Raw genomic sequence first — 14,204 nt, 5'->3', positions numbered from 1 at the left:
TCCAGATCATTCAAACTGAGAGCTCATCTCTGTTATGAAGGATACAAATCCAGCCAGAACTGTCTAATAGAAACAGGATCCCCCTGCAGAAGTATGTATCTGTTACTCTTTCTAGAACTTGTGGAGGCAAATCAAGGGTAAAGCAGTCACATTTTTCTAGGGGTGAGTCTTCTCCAGGAAAAGTAAGATGCACAACAATAAACTTATTGAGCAGAAGTATGCATTTGTTGTTTTTAAAAGACAGTATCCTCAAGGAGAAAATTGAAGACAGACCTGCAAAGTTAAAGATATTTTAGGATTATAGTGATCTGGTACTTTTGATTTGTGAAGATATATCAGTAAAATTACAGCTCAAATTTATCCTCTGCTACCCTCTTAACAGAAGCTGGGATTGCGGGGGTGGGGGTGGAGGGGTGGGGCTTGTTTTGTTTTAAAACTCACTTCCTGTCAGCAGCCCTAATTTTAGAACAGTTTCCTAAAACAGTGTAGGCTTTTTAAGTGGACAATACTATGAGAAACACAAAAAATCGCCACAAAACATTACTTCAGTCAGCACTGACAATAAAAGCTACAATCCTTGGAAATAAAAATACTTTTAGCAAGGGAAACTGTTTAAAACATGTAGAACACCAAAGGTCTAGGTCCTGCAAAGACCGTGCATTCTAATTGTAGACTATATTTGCTAGTTACAGAACATAAGGTTAAACACATAATTAGCCTTTGCAGGATTAGTGAGGAGCTGCCCTATGTCTGTTTTCTTCCCATCAGTTCCAATATTAAAGGGGAAGTTTGACACAGCAGGGTTGCGTAAGTATGTTTTATTACAGTTTGTTTTTAACTCTGTATCATCCAAACACCTTACCCTACAACAGTTTGATTCCCTCCAACAAAGCCATCTTTGAATGCCGAAATGTCACTATTATTTTTCAAGTTCGTTAACACTGCTGCTGCTAACTTTAAATCAGTGTGAAAGTATTTGACACTTCCCTAGTGTTCAATCCTACTGCCTTGGTTTGTTTCATCAGGTGAAGCAGAATTAGACCTGTAATAATTTCAAATACGGAATACACATTGAAATTTACTCACTAATGTTTTTAACTTCAAGGTGCTTTTTAAGTGTATCTTCCTTACAACTGTGCAGGGAAACTGGGTTGTATTTTCCATCTTCTCTAGTAAATTCATAGACAAACAGTTCATTACTTTTACCAAGAGCCAGTATTTTTGTCTTGTCTGCTTGCAGATCTTCTGTATTCTCCCACATGAAGCTGAAGATACAACATTTTGTTTATTGACCTTATTTTCTTTCCACGTATCATACTGAACGGTTCTGGAACTGTACTCATGATGGACAGTATCATTTTAATCTTTTGCAGCAAATATTCTGCCACCACCCTGTCCCTCCCCAATACTATAACACATTTCAGCCATAGCAAAGACTGCAATGCAAGACAGTGCTTTATGAATCCCTACATCTCTTCCTCTCAGGAATACAGGGGGTTTCTATCCTTGTGTGTTTCTTTCCTTCAGTCATCCATGACACATGCTATGCGAGTGATACTCTGCTTCAGGACTTCTAGAAGGAACACCAGTACTGTCAGCAAGAGAAGCAGAGCATATTGCCCATTTCCATATGCTTTGCCTCCCCTTCGCTTGGGTTGAGAAACGTTTCAGGCGTGTGTCTTCACACCCACCCTTGTATGGGGAGGGGAGCAGGCAGAGAGGAAACAGCTACAAGACCACATAGGATGGTGTGGAATGAAACAAGAGACTAGAGCACTGTAACAGTGTTGGCATCATGTGATACTGCAGATGTCTGCAACTGCAATGTGACTGTGGTTTTGACTCAGCGTTAAAAGCTACTAAAGCAAATTAAAAACATCCTGTGATTGCTGAATGTCACACACAACAGCTGGCCCCTGACCCACAAAGCAGTCAAGCAGTCAGGGCGCTACAGAATCTCAAGCCAGCAACTTCAAAAAAAGAAGAAAACTTGTCTTTGTCATCTATAATGAATACACCCACAAGTAAACAAATAATTGGGTATAAATCAACGTCCCCTTCAGCAATGGGATTTTAAGGGGAGAGCATCCCATGCAAAGCAGGATTTGAAGTCCCCCTCAGCCTCCTGTAGCTTTCACGCCTGCCCTCGCCAGTGCAGGGCTGCTACCTTCCGAGCGGCGCCCTCAGCCCCTGGGGTCCTCCCGGCGTCTCTCACCAAAGCAGAGCAACGCCGGGGAGCCCCTCCCGGCCTCCCTTTCCCCTGCTCGCCCCCTGCCACTTACTCAGCCCAGGCTCCCGGGAGGACGCTGCCCCGGGCCCGGCCGCCTCCGCCCGGCACCAGAGATTCCAGGTAGATCCCACCAGGGACCAGGAGGCTCCCCAGAGCGTCCTGACCCCTGCTCAGCCGGACCCGGGCTGCGTCCCGCAGGCAGCACTGCGCCTCCCCCAAGAGGGGCGCGAGCAGCACGCGCAGCTCCTGCTTCGCCCCTTCCATCCTCCTCAGGGAGGGCCGCCACCCTGGCCTAGCTGCCTTCCACTCCCCCTCCCGCCGCCATCTTGGACGGGGCAGGTCTTCCTTCCGGTCAGCTGACAGCGCTGACCAGTGCCGTGGCACGACTGTAACACCCAGCAGGCAGCGCGCCCAGCGCAATGCACGCTGGGAACTGTAGTCTTCGTGAGGGCCGGCGGGCAGCGACTGGCCTGCCACCACTCTCGCTCGGAGTGGCCGAGGTAGGCGGCTGCCTCCGGGGGCCTTTACATTCAGCCTTCCTTGTAATAAACAATTGACCTTGAGCCGTCTGAAGAAGCTCCAAACCTACAGCAAACCTACCCCTCATTCCCACTACCCAACCCGCGCCTCTTCCTGCCGCATCTCGCGGCTCCAGCTTGGAAAGGACATCGTGGCGGCTCCCTCCCACATTGGCCCTCAGACGCTTAGTTACCACCGTTATTTGGGAATTGTGGGGTTTCCTGGGGCAAAGCGCGGCATGCCGAAGGTATTTGTGCCCGTACGGACGGGCCTACGGGCGCCGCGGCAGCTCCGCAGAGCCCAGGCACCGTCGGGAGCGCTGCCCGGAGCCGCTGAACCCCCTCAACAGCCCGCTTAGAGAGGCAGGCAGCCCACTAAGAACCCCACGCGGCACCGAAATCCCGCCAATCCTGAGGGAACCGCTTAGCCCCGCCCCTGGGCGGAGCAGCCACTGGCTGGCCCCGCCCCGGGCAGGGCCGCGGCAGCGGTGACCTGGCCCCGCCCCGCCCGGCGCTTCCCGCTGGCGGCGGCGGACGGTGGCCGCGAGGGTCCGGTCCGCGCTCTCCCATGGCGGAGCGGGAGGATGTCGCTGGTGCTGGGGCTGCTGTCGCACACGCTGAGCAGGGTGCTCTGGTACTCCGGGTTGCGTAGGGGCTGCCATGCCCCCCGGAACCAGGCCATGGAGCAGGACAAGGCGCTCGAGGTTTACGGTGACTGTCGTGGTGCTGTTGGGGGTCCAAGGGTCGCCCCTCGGGGCGGCGGAGGGGCTGAGGGGTGTGTGAGAGGCCCTGGGGGCCGGTGCTGCTGTGCCCCTGGGCTGTGAGGTGGGGGAGGCCAGGCCCTGCCCAGCTGTGTGCTGGGGGGGTCCCGAGGGGCTGGAGCGCGGGTGGCTGCTCCTGCGGGACAGGAACCAACTGTATGTGGCTTGTGTGAGGACAGGGGTCGCTGCCAGGGGCGTGGAGCGAGGAGGGGTTGCCCCTGGGGTGTTGGGGGGGCCGGGAATATTCAGGGAAGGGTGGGGGCCTGGCTTGGGGGCCGGCTGGCTCTGCCCAGCCCCGGGCTGCGTCTGGAGATGGGCGGATGCTGTGACCTTGGCATGGGGGGGGTGCCGTGGTCACTGTGGGGGTCCTGAGCAAGGAGAGCGCTGAGGGAACCTGCCCTGCTTAGCTGGTGGGTGCTGCTGCTGCTTCCCAGCTCCCCAGCAGGTGGGAAAGGGGCTGGGCTGCAGGGGTGGGGGTCACCCTTTGTGTTTCATCACCTTACACAGAAGAGGAGCTGGACACACCTGGACAGGCAAGTCATTCCAGAAAGGTCAGCCAGCTAGTCCAGCAAAATGGAGATTTCTGTTCCTTGAATGACGTGAGTTTTTGGTAGAACCTGGAGAGATCTCACCTCTGGAAATGCTACACATGGGACCTTGCAGGAATCCAAAAACATTGTCAAGCTTCCGGGCACAGGGATTTTGTCGGCAGTTAGGAGTAGTGTGAGGATTTTATGCAGCACTGTATGCACTTTTATCTAAAAAGAACAAAAGAGGAAACAATGTCAAACAAACTCAATGTTAAAACTTGAGTGATGGTTAAATATAGGTACTTTGAAACATCGGTGGTTCTAAGTAATAACTTATGAACATTAGGCATGTGAGTAGTCCTGCTGATTTCAGTTCATCCGGAGGATTATACATGTGCGTGATCTTTGCAGAACTAAAGCACCTGTCTGTGTAAAATCTAGTTTCAAAGACCAAAGGCATCCATGAAGTACTGCGGAGCTAAATCAGTGACAGTGTTCCTGTCACTGCTTGGTAAAGGAATTAATTTCTCTTGGGCCTTTTCACACAGGAAGAGGATAACATATAAAAATAGAGAAAGAAATTTAACAGAAATTACAAGGAAATGTGTCTGTGAAGATACCTGTGTTGCATGTATATGTGAGGTATTTTCTTGTTTGGTTAGCCTTAAGTAGTTGGCTAAGACTTTAAGCAAAAAGTGATACTAGAGCCAGAACAATGGAAAAAAGGTGAAAATACTTGTTATTGGTCTGACAAATGAGACTATTAGTCTGTTTGCTGGTAAATATTCTAATAAAGCTAGACAGCTTGCTTGTTACCATCACGATCCTTAATGTAATTGAGGGGACAATTATCAGTTCTTCAGGAACACAGAACAAATAGCCTTGTGACTTCTATTGTGTCTTCTGGGTTTGTAATTCAGCAGCATCACACCCTTATGATGTAGACAGAGAAGCAGAGGCTGGGGGCTGCAGCTGCAGAATGATTCAAGCGATTGTCTGCTTCCGTGGAAGTCAGGGAATGGGACTCGGTTCTCTCATTCGTCCCAAGTTTTGTTTTATGGTAGGAGCGATGACAACTTTGGAAAGCATTTCCCAGCCCTGCTGAAAGCATTACCTAGGTCTTGAGAGCAATCTGAGTAGCCCTTGCAGGAGGGTGAGAGGTTCTGAGAAGGGTGAGGTGAGTACCAGGAGTAAAAGCTTATACAACTGTACAAACTTCCTTGCTCGCCAGTCAGAGACTTTAGGCTGTATCTGTGATTTCAGGCATACCCTTCTCAGACGGATGGATTCCAGACAGACATGAACTACCGTTCCTGCCCACTGGCTGTCTGCTTCCTTCCTGCCTGTAGTATGGCAGTATTAGTTCCAAGTTGTACTATGCCTGTGATCCTTGTGGAGAGGCTGGGCCTGGCAGCTTAACGGCAGGAATGTGCTGAAAGCAGCTTTGCAGCTCTCAAGAGCTGCGTGAGTCTGTACCTGAAGATAGACTCAAGTAATTTGCTGTAGTGAAGGCAGCTGTCACATTTGCTTTGGCAATGCAGTCAGCTATTGTAGTAAAGCTATTGGTAGGGCTACACTAAACATAAAATCACTATAGCTAGCTAAAAATACCTACCCATTCTTTTTTTTTTTAACACATTTAGGTTTTTTTAAACTGATCTTAACCTGTATCCCTTTAGTTACCTTGTTTATACCAGAAATGCTCGTACTTGCATTTCTAAGGGGCAAACAACTGCACACAAGGCAGAAGTGAGGGAGAGGTGACAGCTGGGAACTTCCTAGGTTTGGTCTTCACTGTCAGAATTAGTGTTTCTTCAAGTTACGCTGTGTACATGGCACAGATGTGAACAGGCTAGAGATCTCATTGCCTTGCCTTCTGTGTTCCGTTACTCAGCAAACACATCGAAATGCAGAGACTTATTTTTTTCAGGCTCTTAGGAAGTGTACTAAATTAATATATTCTCTTGTGTGTAATTTTTCAGTGTCCTATAATCAAATATTGTAGCTTTTGAATATTACTTTAAAACCTTTTGCTCTATGGAAAAGCAACAATAAATGTAGTTCTGTTTCATTGTGTAATGAAGTCTCCTTAAGCTAATCCAGAACACATTGCTTCTATAGAAGGCAACGTTGCTTATCATTTTCTATACAGGTATATTAAACCTAGTTGATCCCCATGTTTTAGAAGCTAAGGAAGTGACCATGGATACAGATAAATATGGATTAGTATATTTTTTTTATATTGGCTTTCCTTAAGATGGCTTCAGAATCTTATCTGGGAGGCCCAGGCTAGGAAGCGGAGAGAAGAATAGAAGGAAATCTGGCTTGTCTTGTTAATCAGTTAGATTTTGAAAAACCTGAAAGGCAAGAAAACCTATCTGAAATATTACATCTATGTATATCTTTTGGATGGGCTAGTATTACATGACGTGTAGTTCCAAAGGTAATACATATCTTTTAATAGGCATGTTTTGATTTCTCTTTATTATAATGGAATTGTAAAAATAATAGCAAGTTTAGAACTGGAATGTGGAAAGTTAGTGCATAGTGAACAGCAAATGCCTCAATTTGCCCAGTTCTGAAGCAACTCATGAGATGATGTAGCACTGATATTTATAGCTCTGTCTTTTCTGAACAGGAGCAAAATGAACAATGCTGGGAAGATGGTTTCTAATAAAAGTACCTTTTATTAAATTCAAGAAAGCTACTTAATTGTTGGTCACTTGTCTTCTGCTTTAGATATAATCCGTACTATCCGGGACCCGGAGAAACCTAATACTTTAGAAGAACTGGAAGTGGTAACGGAAAGCTGTGTTGAAGTTCAAGAGATAGGTGAAGATGAATATCTGGTCATCATCAGGTTTACACCAACAGTACCTCATTGCTCTTTGGCTACTCTCATTGGTAAGATTTCTCTTTCATTAAATCTGTAACAATGAGCATAAAGTTAATTTTAGGTTGTCTAATAACATCAGTTTTAGTTAAATTTCAGTATTGCTTTGCCAGCAGTTTGACCAGAGAACCCTGCTACCAAATGCAAACAAACAAAAAACTAGAAGAAATGTGGGGACATCCATCTATTTTTATCAAGTTAGGGAAACTCTTCAAAGAGAAGCTCTCAAAAATCAGCTGGGAAGTGGTACAGAATTCCTTCTTTATATTCTCCCCATTATTTTAATAATGTTAAATTGAAAATTTAGCTCTTAAATTTAAAAAAATGTTTAAACTTTATGATTGCCTCCCTTATCTTTCCCATACTTTATGGGCTGTTCTCTTTTCCCACACATGGACAAAAAACCCCACAGGCAATCCCAGAATACCAAAAAGTTCTAAGCTGTTAGGGGTTTGAAAGCAGTTAAGTTGTATGAGACTCTACACTAGCTTGTTTTGCTTTCTTTTATTCTCCCTTTTTATTTGTGGTGAAATTGCATCTGAAAAATCACATTTGAGATCTCTGAAATGATTTGTTTAAATGTACCAAGGTTAGCAACTTTTACCATTTTAGATTCATACTAAGATTTCTCAGTCTGTTTTGAAGATTTAAGGGAAAGTAAGTCTTCAATGAAGAAGTACATGTATTTATGCCCAAACAAACCTTTGCAGCTTTGCCTAAAAAGCAAAGTATAGATAGTGAAGCATAGGTGTTTAGAGACTAGAGACCTCATAAGCTTGTACAGCAGGTAGGAGCTTAACTGAGAAGCTACAGCCGAAGGGTCAAACTGCACATTATTTGGTCTCCTCTGTGGCTTGTGCTGCTCAGAATACAAAAGGAGAAGGTTGTAAATTTTACTGGTGATTTTTGATTGTTAAATGTGTTTTCTCTGAAAATGCACCTCAAACCTTGAATTTTACAAGAAAATCTCCGATCTGTTTTGTTTGAACAGGCCTTTGTTTAAGAATAAAACTGCAGAGATGTTTGCCTTTTAGACATAAGGTAAAGTATCTGTTCTGGAACGTGCTTTAAACTACATGAGTATATGCCAAGTGCTCTTTAAGAGTGTGTATGCTGCAAGGATCAAGTAACTTGCAAGATGTGATTAAGGATAGGGTCTTCTTAAAGCTTGTCATTTACCTATGGTGGGAGTGAATGTTGTGGTACAGCGTAGCACCCAAAGGGATCTGCGAGTAACTGCGGTTCTTCCTTTCCTTTACAAAAGACCATTTATTGCTGCACTTCTGAAGTGCACTGTGTTTCGAGGGATTTCCTCACCAGCTGTCATTCGGGTTCTTGCTTGGTGGAAAAGAGGGTGTTTTCAAACCCCACGTTACAAAGTGTTGGAATCATTCTTTTGCCTTGGGGAAAATGAATTTGGCCTTCCGCAATATTTCAATCTATCTAAGCACCATAAATATGAAATTAAGTTACTGACTCTGCTGTACTGTTTGGAGCATCTGAGAGTTGTCTCCAGCGGACCAACCCGCTGAGCGAGCAGCCCTGAAAGCCAGAGAACTGCTCTGTTGCCCGTTGGAAACCCATTAAGCGGAGTTCCACTGCTCTGTGTGGGCATTGTCTAGGAAGTAAAAACTTCAGAACGGTTTCATTAGAGTTTAGAGGAGCTGCAGAATTCAAAACTGGAACTTCATCGAAGGAATATATGACCTGTGTCTTGGGAACTGTTGTATAAATTGCATAATGGCCTGACCTAGGTTAGTATGCTGTCCCTAACGGAGGCCAGCCCTCACTGTGCTGTTGGAGAGTAAGAGACTATATAGGTAACAAGGGGTTAATATATCCTTAAAAAAAGCTATTTGGGTCTTAGCAGGAGCCAAGAGTGGACCTTTTATGACAAACATAGTCTTTTAAATAGAGCTGTAGAAACTTGCCCCAAAGAATTCCAAATATAAATTAATTAGCTGAGGATTTCTGGTGTTGATCTTTTTGTTGTTTTGTTTTTATAGTTGCTAGCTTCATCTTTCCAGCTAAACAGTGCAAAGTGAGACTTGCATTTCTAAAAAAATAGGCAGACAATGATTTGTTTTGCTGGACACATGGTAACAAATAGGTTTAGCTTCAGCGAGATAAGGTAAAAGGCATAGGAATTATTTACTAGGTTTTCTTTGGGTACATCAATTTTCAAGATCTCCTTGCAGCTTACTGTGTGTGAGGGGGTTTTGTTGTTTTTTCCAGGCCTGGTAAATGCATGAAGGTGATTTACGTCTGTTTCGATTCTAGTCTTGCAGTCTGTTCCCATGCAAGAAATAGAGACTGCATCACCCTGCTATTTTCAAAGAGCGTATCTGTGATTCTCATCATTGAGCAAAACTTACTAGGAATATTTTATTAGGAATCTCTTCCTAAGGATGTCTTTTCAAGACTGCTTAGCTTGCGAAAGTGACACTTGCAATTCTGGTGGCTTTTAAATAAATTGTTCCTGAGTTGTGGCCTGTAGAGAACTTGTTGAGAAGGTCGTACCAGTTCTCTGCCCTGTTTGCAGTAGCCTAACTGCAGGTACTTTTTCACAAGAGCAGTTGATATTAGTGAGGAATGAATGGCTCCACAATTTTGAAGAAAGATTGTTGGGGCCTCTCTGAAATGGGGGAGGAGATTGTCTTGTGACTGGGTTGCAGTGAAGCCGAAGATCAGCTCTTAACATTGATCCCCTTTTGTTCTGTGAACATTTTCAGGAAGTATGAATTACATGTATCTGTACTGTATGATTATTTTTTTCTTCCAGTAATGAATATATTCAACTGTTGATGTATGCATCTAACATTAATGATCTCTCCTTTAGCTGGAAATCTACATATCTGAAGGTACACATTCCACTGAAGAAGACAGTAAGTAGAGCTTATGAATGACTGCTGTTGCAGATTGTGTGTTTGTGTTCTTTGGAGAAATCTTTTTCTTCCTCTACCTTACTGTTCTTTTCAGAAATGAATAAGCTGTTAAAGCTTTAAAATGAAACATGTAGTTGAGGCTGTTTCAAAAGCTGTTTTGGTACTGTGAACAGATGCTTGTTGTTGGTTTTGGTTTTTAAAACAAACAAAAAAACCCCCACAGTTCTTGCAGGTGTTAAGTTGTATTTATAACAAAAGAAGTTGCTACTGTGTTGCAAAATAATTAAGGTGAAAAGCTTCCTGACCGAGTGGTCTCCCTGTCTTAACATAACAAAAATATGTTTCTCAGTCAATGTTTAAAATAAAACTTACAGGACATAGACATTCTTTCGAAGCTATAGCTGATCACTCTTTTAAGCAGCTGTTAAAGCCTTTGCCCAGGCAATGTCCCAGGCTTTTTTGTTCTTAAGGATTAGATATCTTTGTGTGTTGAAAATTGGTTCTTTTGATTAAATGATTAGAAATTGAACCTGGAGAACCTGGACTACTAATTTGTCATGAGTTTCATACTTGATTTTAAGACGTATCGTAAAAGCATCTTGCATTCTTTTCCTAAACTAGAGAAGTAACAAAAATGTTCAGTTTCTGATGGTTTTTTTGTGACTGAGCTTTCATTTGCTTTCTTCCCAGTTTCCTGCTAATCCTCTGTCCTTTGACTACTGTCTCTTGAGCACCCACATATTCTTCTTGTCTTGTCATCCTTCTATTGTGTCTGGCACAACCTTCTTATTTTAGGCCATGCCACTTAAATGCCTGCCTGTACAGTGCTTTATAAGCTGTTGTACAAATGTCAGTTTTGGCTATTATGCAAATAATATCTTCCACCTAAAGAGAAAACTGAAAAGAAAGTGGACACACTGTACTGTTACTATAGGTTTTCTCAGTCTTTGAGCTGGGTGTTTACTAGGTTTGGAAAACCTTCACTGGACTATGTTATCTTGTATTTGTCACCTTACTGATGCAGTATGTGTAAAGTACCACTGAAAACTACTCCTGACTTTGCTTTTCATGTGATGTCTTGCAGTCAACAAGCAAATCAATGACAAAGAGAGAGTAGCAGCTGCGATGGAGAATCCAAACTTGCGTGAAATTGTGGAGCAGTGTGTTACGGAGCCTGACTAGTAGCTATAATACAGAGTTAATCATTTTGATACATTTCTTAAAATACCTTTGTTTAAAAAAAAAAAAAAAAGAAAATAATAATAATCAAGGCCTTGAGTTTAATACTTGAGTTCTTTCTATCTTCCACATGTTTTTTAAAATAAATTGTTTATAAGATAGATTTAAATTATGATAAATTAGTCTCTAAAAATAAAGTGAAGTGTATAGTGTTAAGCATTTGTAATTTCTGGTGTCCAGAGAAATATTTTATGATTAAAGCAAAACAACACATACGTATTGCCTTCTGACAGACATTGTGATATAAATTCCATTTTGCAAGTTAAATTTCTACATTGTTTCAATCACTGCACTGTAAAAATAAACCGGATTCTTGTACTGAAATGCTGCTTTCTGAGTTCAGAAATTGTCTTTTTTTTTCTTTAAGCTTAGGTTTAGATGGTTGGAGAAGGAAACAATTTAATTCAAGTTCTTTGTTGATAAACACATTAAAGCTGAGATGAATTCAGAGAAAGAATTTGGAACAAAGGGACTGGGCTAGAACAAGGTAGATTTTTACGGCGATGCTATTCCTGCTAAATATTTGTGCTTTTTTCCCCCTGTTTAGTACATGTTTCTGATTCTGGAGGCTTTGCTTTATAATTATCCTGAGGGTGAAGTTTTCCTATGGACAAGGTATTGCCAGTTTGATGCTGCTTTTCTTACGACTTACCTGCAGTGTGGAAGGTGAGAGAACCCCACAGCCCTTCATTCATTCCTTTGGTTCCCACTGTCCTGTTTCTTTTTGCTGCTCCCTCACAAGTCTTATCTGGGGTATCCGTAATGTTGCCAGCTGTCATGTTTTCTCCCTGGAGAAGTTCTCTTGGATTAGTTTCCGTTGCAGCTGTAGATTTGACCATGAGTTTACCTTTCCTGGAAGAATTAAGCAGATATTTCTCCCAGCTGTTTCTCTCCCAGTGGAAGTGATGCTCAGCATCTGCTGTACAGCCACAGGAGGGCCACAGTGGTAAATGTGTGTGTGTAGGGGGAGAGGCTGCTGCCATCCATCTCTTGCCCCATGGCACTGACAAACTATTTGGGTATCCCAGGGGTGTGTTATCTGGCCAGTGTCTAGTAGTTATCCCCTGCAGTGGTTCATGAGAGATTTAGGGAGCTGTTCCTCCGTGAAACAGTGATTACTCTAGGGAGCTTGTGTTTGGTTCAACGGTGAGAAATCCTTGGGAGTTCAGTGCAAACATCTGTTGAGATTTCAGGGATTTGTAACCATTTTAATAATAAGCCACATAAAGCTTTCCTGAAGGCATGGAATGATTGAATGGACTCCAGCTAGGCTACGCGTTATAATCAGTGGGAGAAATTTTTCCCGTTGTAAATGAGTATCCTGACACATGTCACAGCTGTGCCAACAAAAGCTTGTAATCTCCCTGCTTTCAGTGCCAAAGTTATCTTAAAAACAAACAAACAAACAAACCAAACCAAAACAAACAACCCCAAAAAACCAAAGAGGTGGGGGGAAGGTGGGGGAGAGAACAGTCCCCGTTTTCCATAGGTTACTGCACATCTGCAGAGCTGTGCAGTTCTGGCATATGTGTGGAAAATTACTTTTCTTAACTTCACTTATTTGGCTTCAGTTAAATTTTACTTAAATTTCAAAAGCCTTTGTGCCCTCATTGCTCACTTTGAATTTAGCTTGAGAGGTGTATGTTGTTAATCAGCACCTTCTGTGGATGCTTCTGTGAAGTGTAATTAGATGTAAGCTTAATTGTGTGGGACACTGCTCTGTCTACTACCTCAGGTATTCAGCAGAATATGAAGGGAATTAGCTACTTGATGTTTGTATGGGAAATTAAAAACTTGGTACTTTTTCCAAAATAAATAAAAAACCCATGGACCGATATTTTTTTTCAAATCCTACTTCGGGCAAAACTTAAAATCTGTGTATTTAGACTCCTGGTGGAATGGTCTATCATGAAGTATCCTAGAAGATGCATTTTGCAAAGTTTTCTGTTGGGTTTTTTTTTGTTTCCTTGGTTGGTTTTTTTTTGGTTTTGGTTTTTGTTTGGGTTGTTTTTTCAGCTGGGAAGACTCATTAAATGGTCACTACTTACATAAACCAATTTGTTTTCTATGGAAAACAGGTAGAGATGTTTTGCTGTGCCATGCCATTAAAACAGAAGTATAGAACAAGAGCAATGTTGTTCTTCCCCACCGTTTGCTCTTTAATAAACTAGTTAGATGATAGCCATTGCAAATTGTAGTTTTAAGTAAATACAATTTGCAGTTCAGTTCAATATAAAGGATTTATTCTTTGTAGTTACTTGTCATAATCAGCCCAGCACTTCTAATACAGCTCTTCTTCCAAAAGTTTTTGAATTGCTAAACCATGATGTACTATGACTCTTGTACTGTTCCTTGAAACTTCTGTTTTTGTTCGTTGCTCCATAAGACTTGCTGTCCTGCATCGCACCCAAAATGGCTTTAAGGCAATGTTTGAAATTCTGCACAAAGTCAGTGTAAATGTATGTAATACTCCATACAGAAGAGTCTCGATTTCCATCTTAAAATTAAACTGACTTTGTTTCTATTAAGTAGAAGCAATATGTCATTTTCCCCCCTGCTTTTCGAAAGGGGAGAAACAAAAGCAAAGGATTTTTTAACTATGATTTCTGGAGAGAAGGAAATGAGCAGAGCTAGAAATGTTTTGGAAGTGCTTCCCCATGAGGGGGAGTGTTGAGGAAAGATCACGCCATCACAGAACAGTTTGGGTTGGAAGATTGGACCTTTAAAGATCCAGCCCCCTGCCAGGGGCAACTTCCACTGGATTACATTGTTCAAAGCTCCGTCCAGGGATGGGGCACCCACAGCATCTCTGGGCAGCCTGTGCCAGCCTCACCACCCTCACAGGGAAGAATTTCTTCCTTCTATCTAATAAAAATCTACCCTCTTTTTGTTTAAAACTGTAATCCCTGGTCCTAGAATTTCAGGCCCTGGTAAAAAAATATATCTCCAGCTTTCTTATAAGCCCCCTTTAAGTGCTGTACGGTCTTTCCAGAGCCTTTTCTTCTCCAGGCTGAACAACCCCAACTCTTCCAGACTTTCCGTAGGAGAGGTGTTCCAGCCACTGGATCATCTTCATGGCCCTCCTCTGGAATTGCTCTCTGTGTTCATGAGCTTTCAAAAAACCTGTGCCTTCCCTTCCTCCTTCTTT

At 43.0% G+C, this 14,204-nt stretch overlaps 2 protein-coding genes across 3 annotated transcripts in view; one reads left to right on the top strand and one right to left on the bottom strand.

Annotated features, from left to right (window-relative positions):
• The window catches only part of SPG11 (SPG11 vesicle trafficking associated, spatacsin), a 35,794-nt gene extending 32,684 nt beyond the window's left edge, over positions 1-3,110 (bottom strand). For both annotated transcript variants that reach the window (XM_080394991.1, XM_080394992.1), the window contains exons 1-3: positions 2,283-3,110; positions 1,087-1,265; positions 46-273 (exon numbers count right to left, since the gene is read on the bottom strand). In XM_080394991.1, the coding sequence (XP_080251117.1) occupies positions 46-273; positions 1,087-1,265; positions 2,283-2,494 (619 nt within the window). In that variant the 5' untranslated portion in view covers positions 2,495-3,110. The remainder of the gene's footprint in view (positions 1-45; positions 274-1,086; positions 1,266-2,282) is intronic.
• A 115-nt stretch (positions 3,111-3,225) lies between these two features.
• On the top strand, positions 3,226-11,380 carry CIAO2A (cytosolic iron-sulfur assembly component 2A). The gene is made up of 5 exons (XM_080395043.1): positions 3,226-3,459; positions 6,779-6,943; positions 7,924-7,973; positions 9,772-9,817; positions 10,902-11,380. Exons 1-5 carry the CDS (start codon positions 3,333-3,335, stop codon positions 10,997-10,999), a joined length of 486 nt encoding a protein of 161 aa, XP_080251169.1. The 5' UTR covers positions 3,226-3,332; the 3' UTR covers positions 11,000-11,380.
• Positions 11,381-14,204: the final 2,824 nt, after the last annotated feature.

Source organism: Falco punctatus (genome assembly GCF_963210335.1).
Source record: "Falco punctatus genome assembly, chromosome: 7".
Classification (NCBI taxonomy): Eukaryota; Metazoa; Chordata; class Aves; order Falconiformes; family Falconidae; genus Falco; species Falco punctatus.
The sequence above is the reverse complement of the archived record's forward strand: the minus strand, read 5'-3'. Positions and strand labels throughout refer to the sequence as shown.

Bases quoted from the DNA above. Each gene is read 5' to 3' on its own strand.
- CIAO2A (XM_080395043.1), top strand. From the start codon at position 3,333: ATGTCGCTGGTGCTGGGGCTGCTGTCGCACACGCTGAGCAGGGTGCTC. The intron at 3,460-6,778 runs GTGACTGTCGTG...CTTCTGCTTTAG, and splicing joins CAAGGCGCTCGAGGTTTACG to ATATAATCCGTACTATCCGG. The intron at 6,944-7,923 runs GTAAGATTTCTC...TTGTTTGAACAG, and splicing joins CTCTTTGGCTACTCTCATTG to GCCTTTGTTTAAGAATAAAA.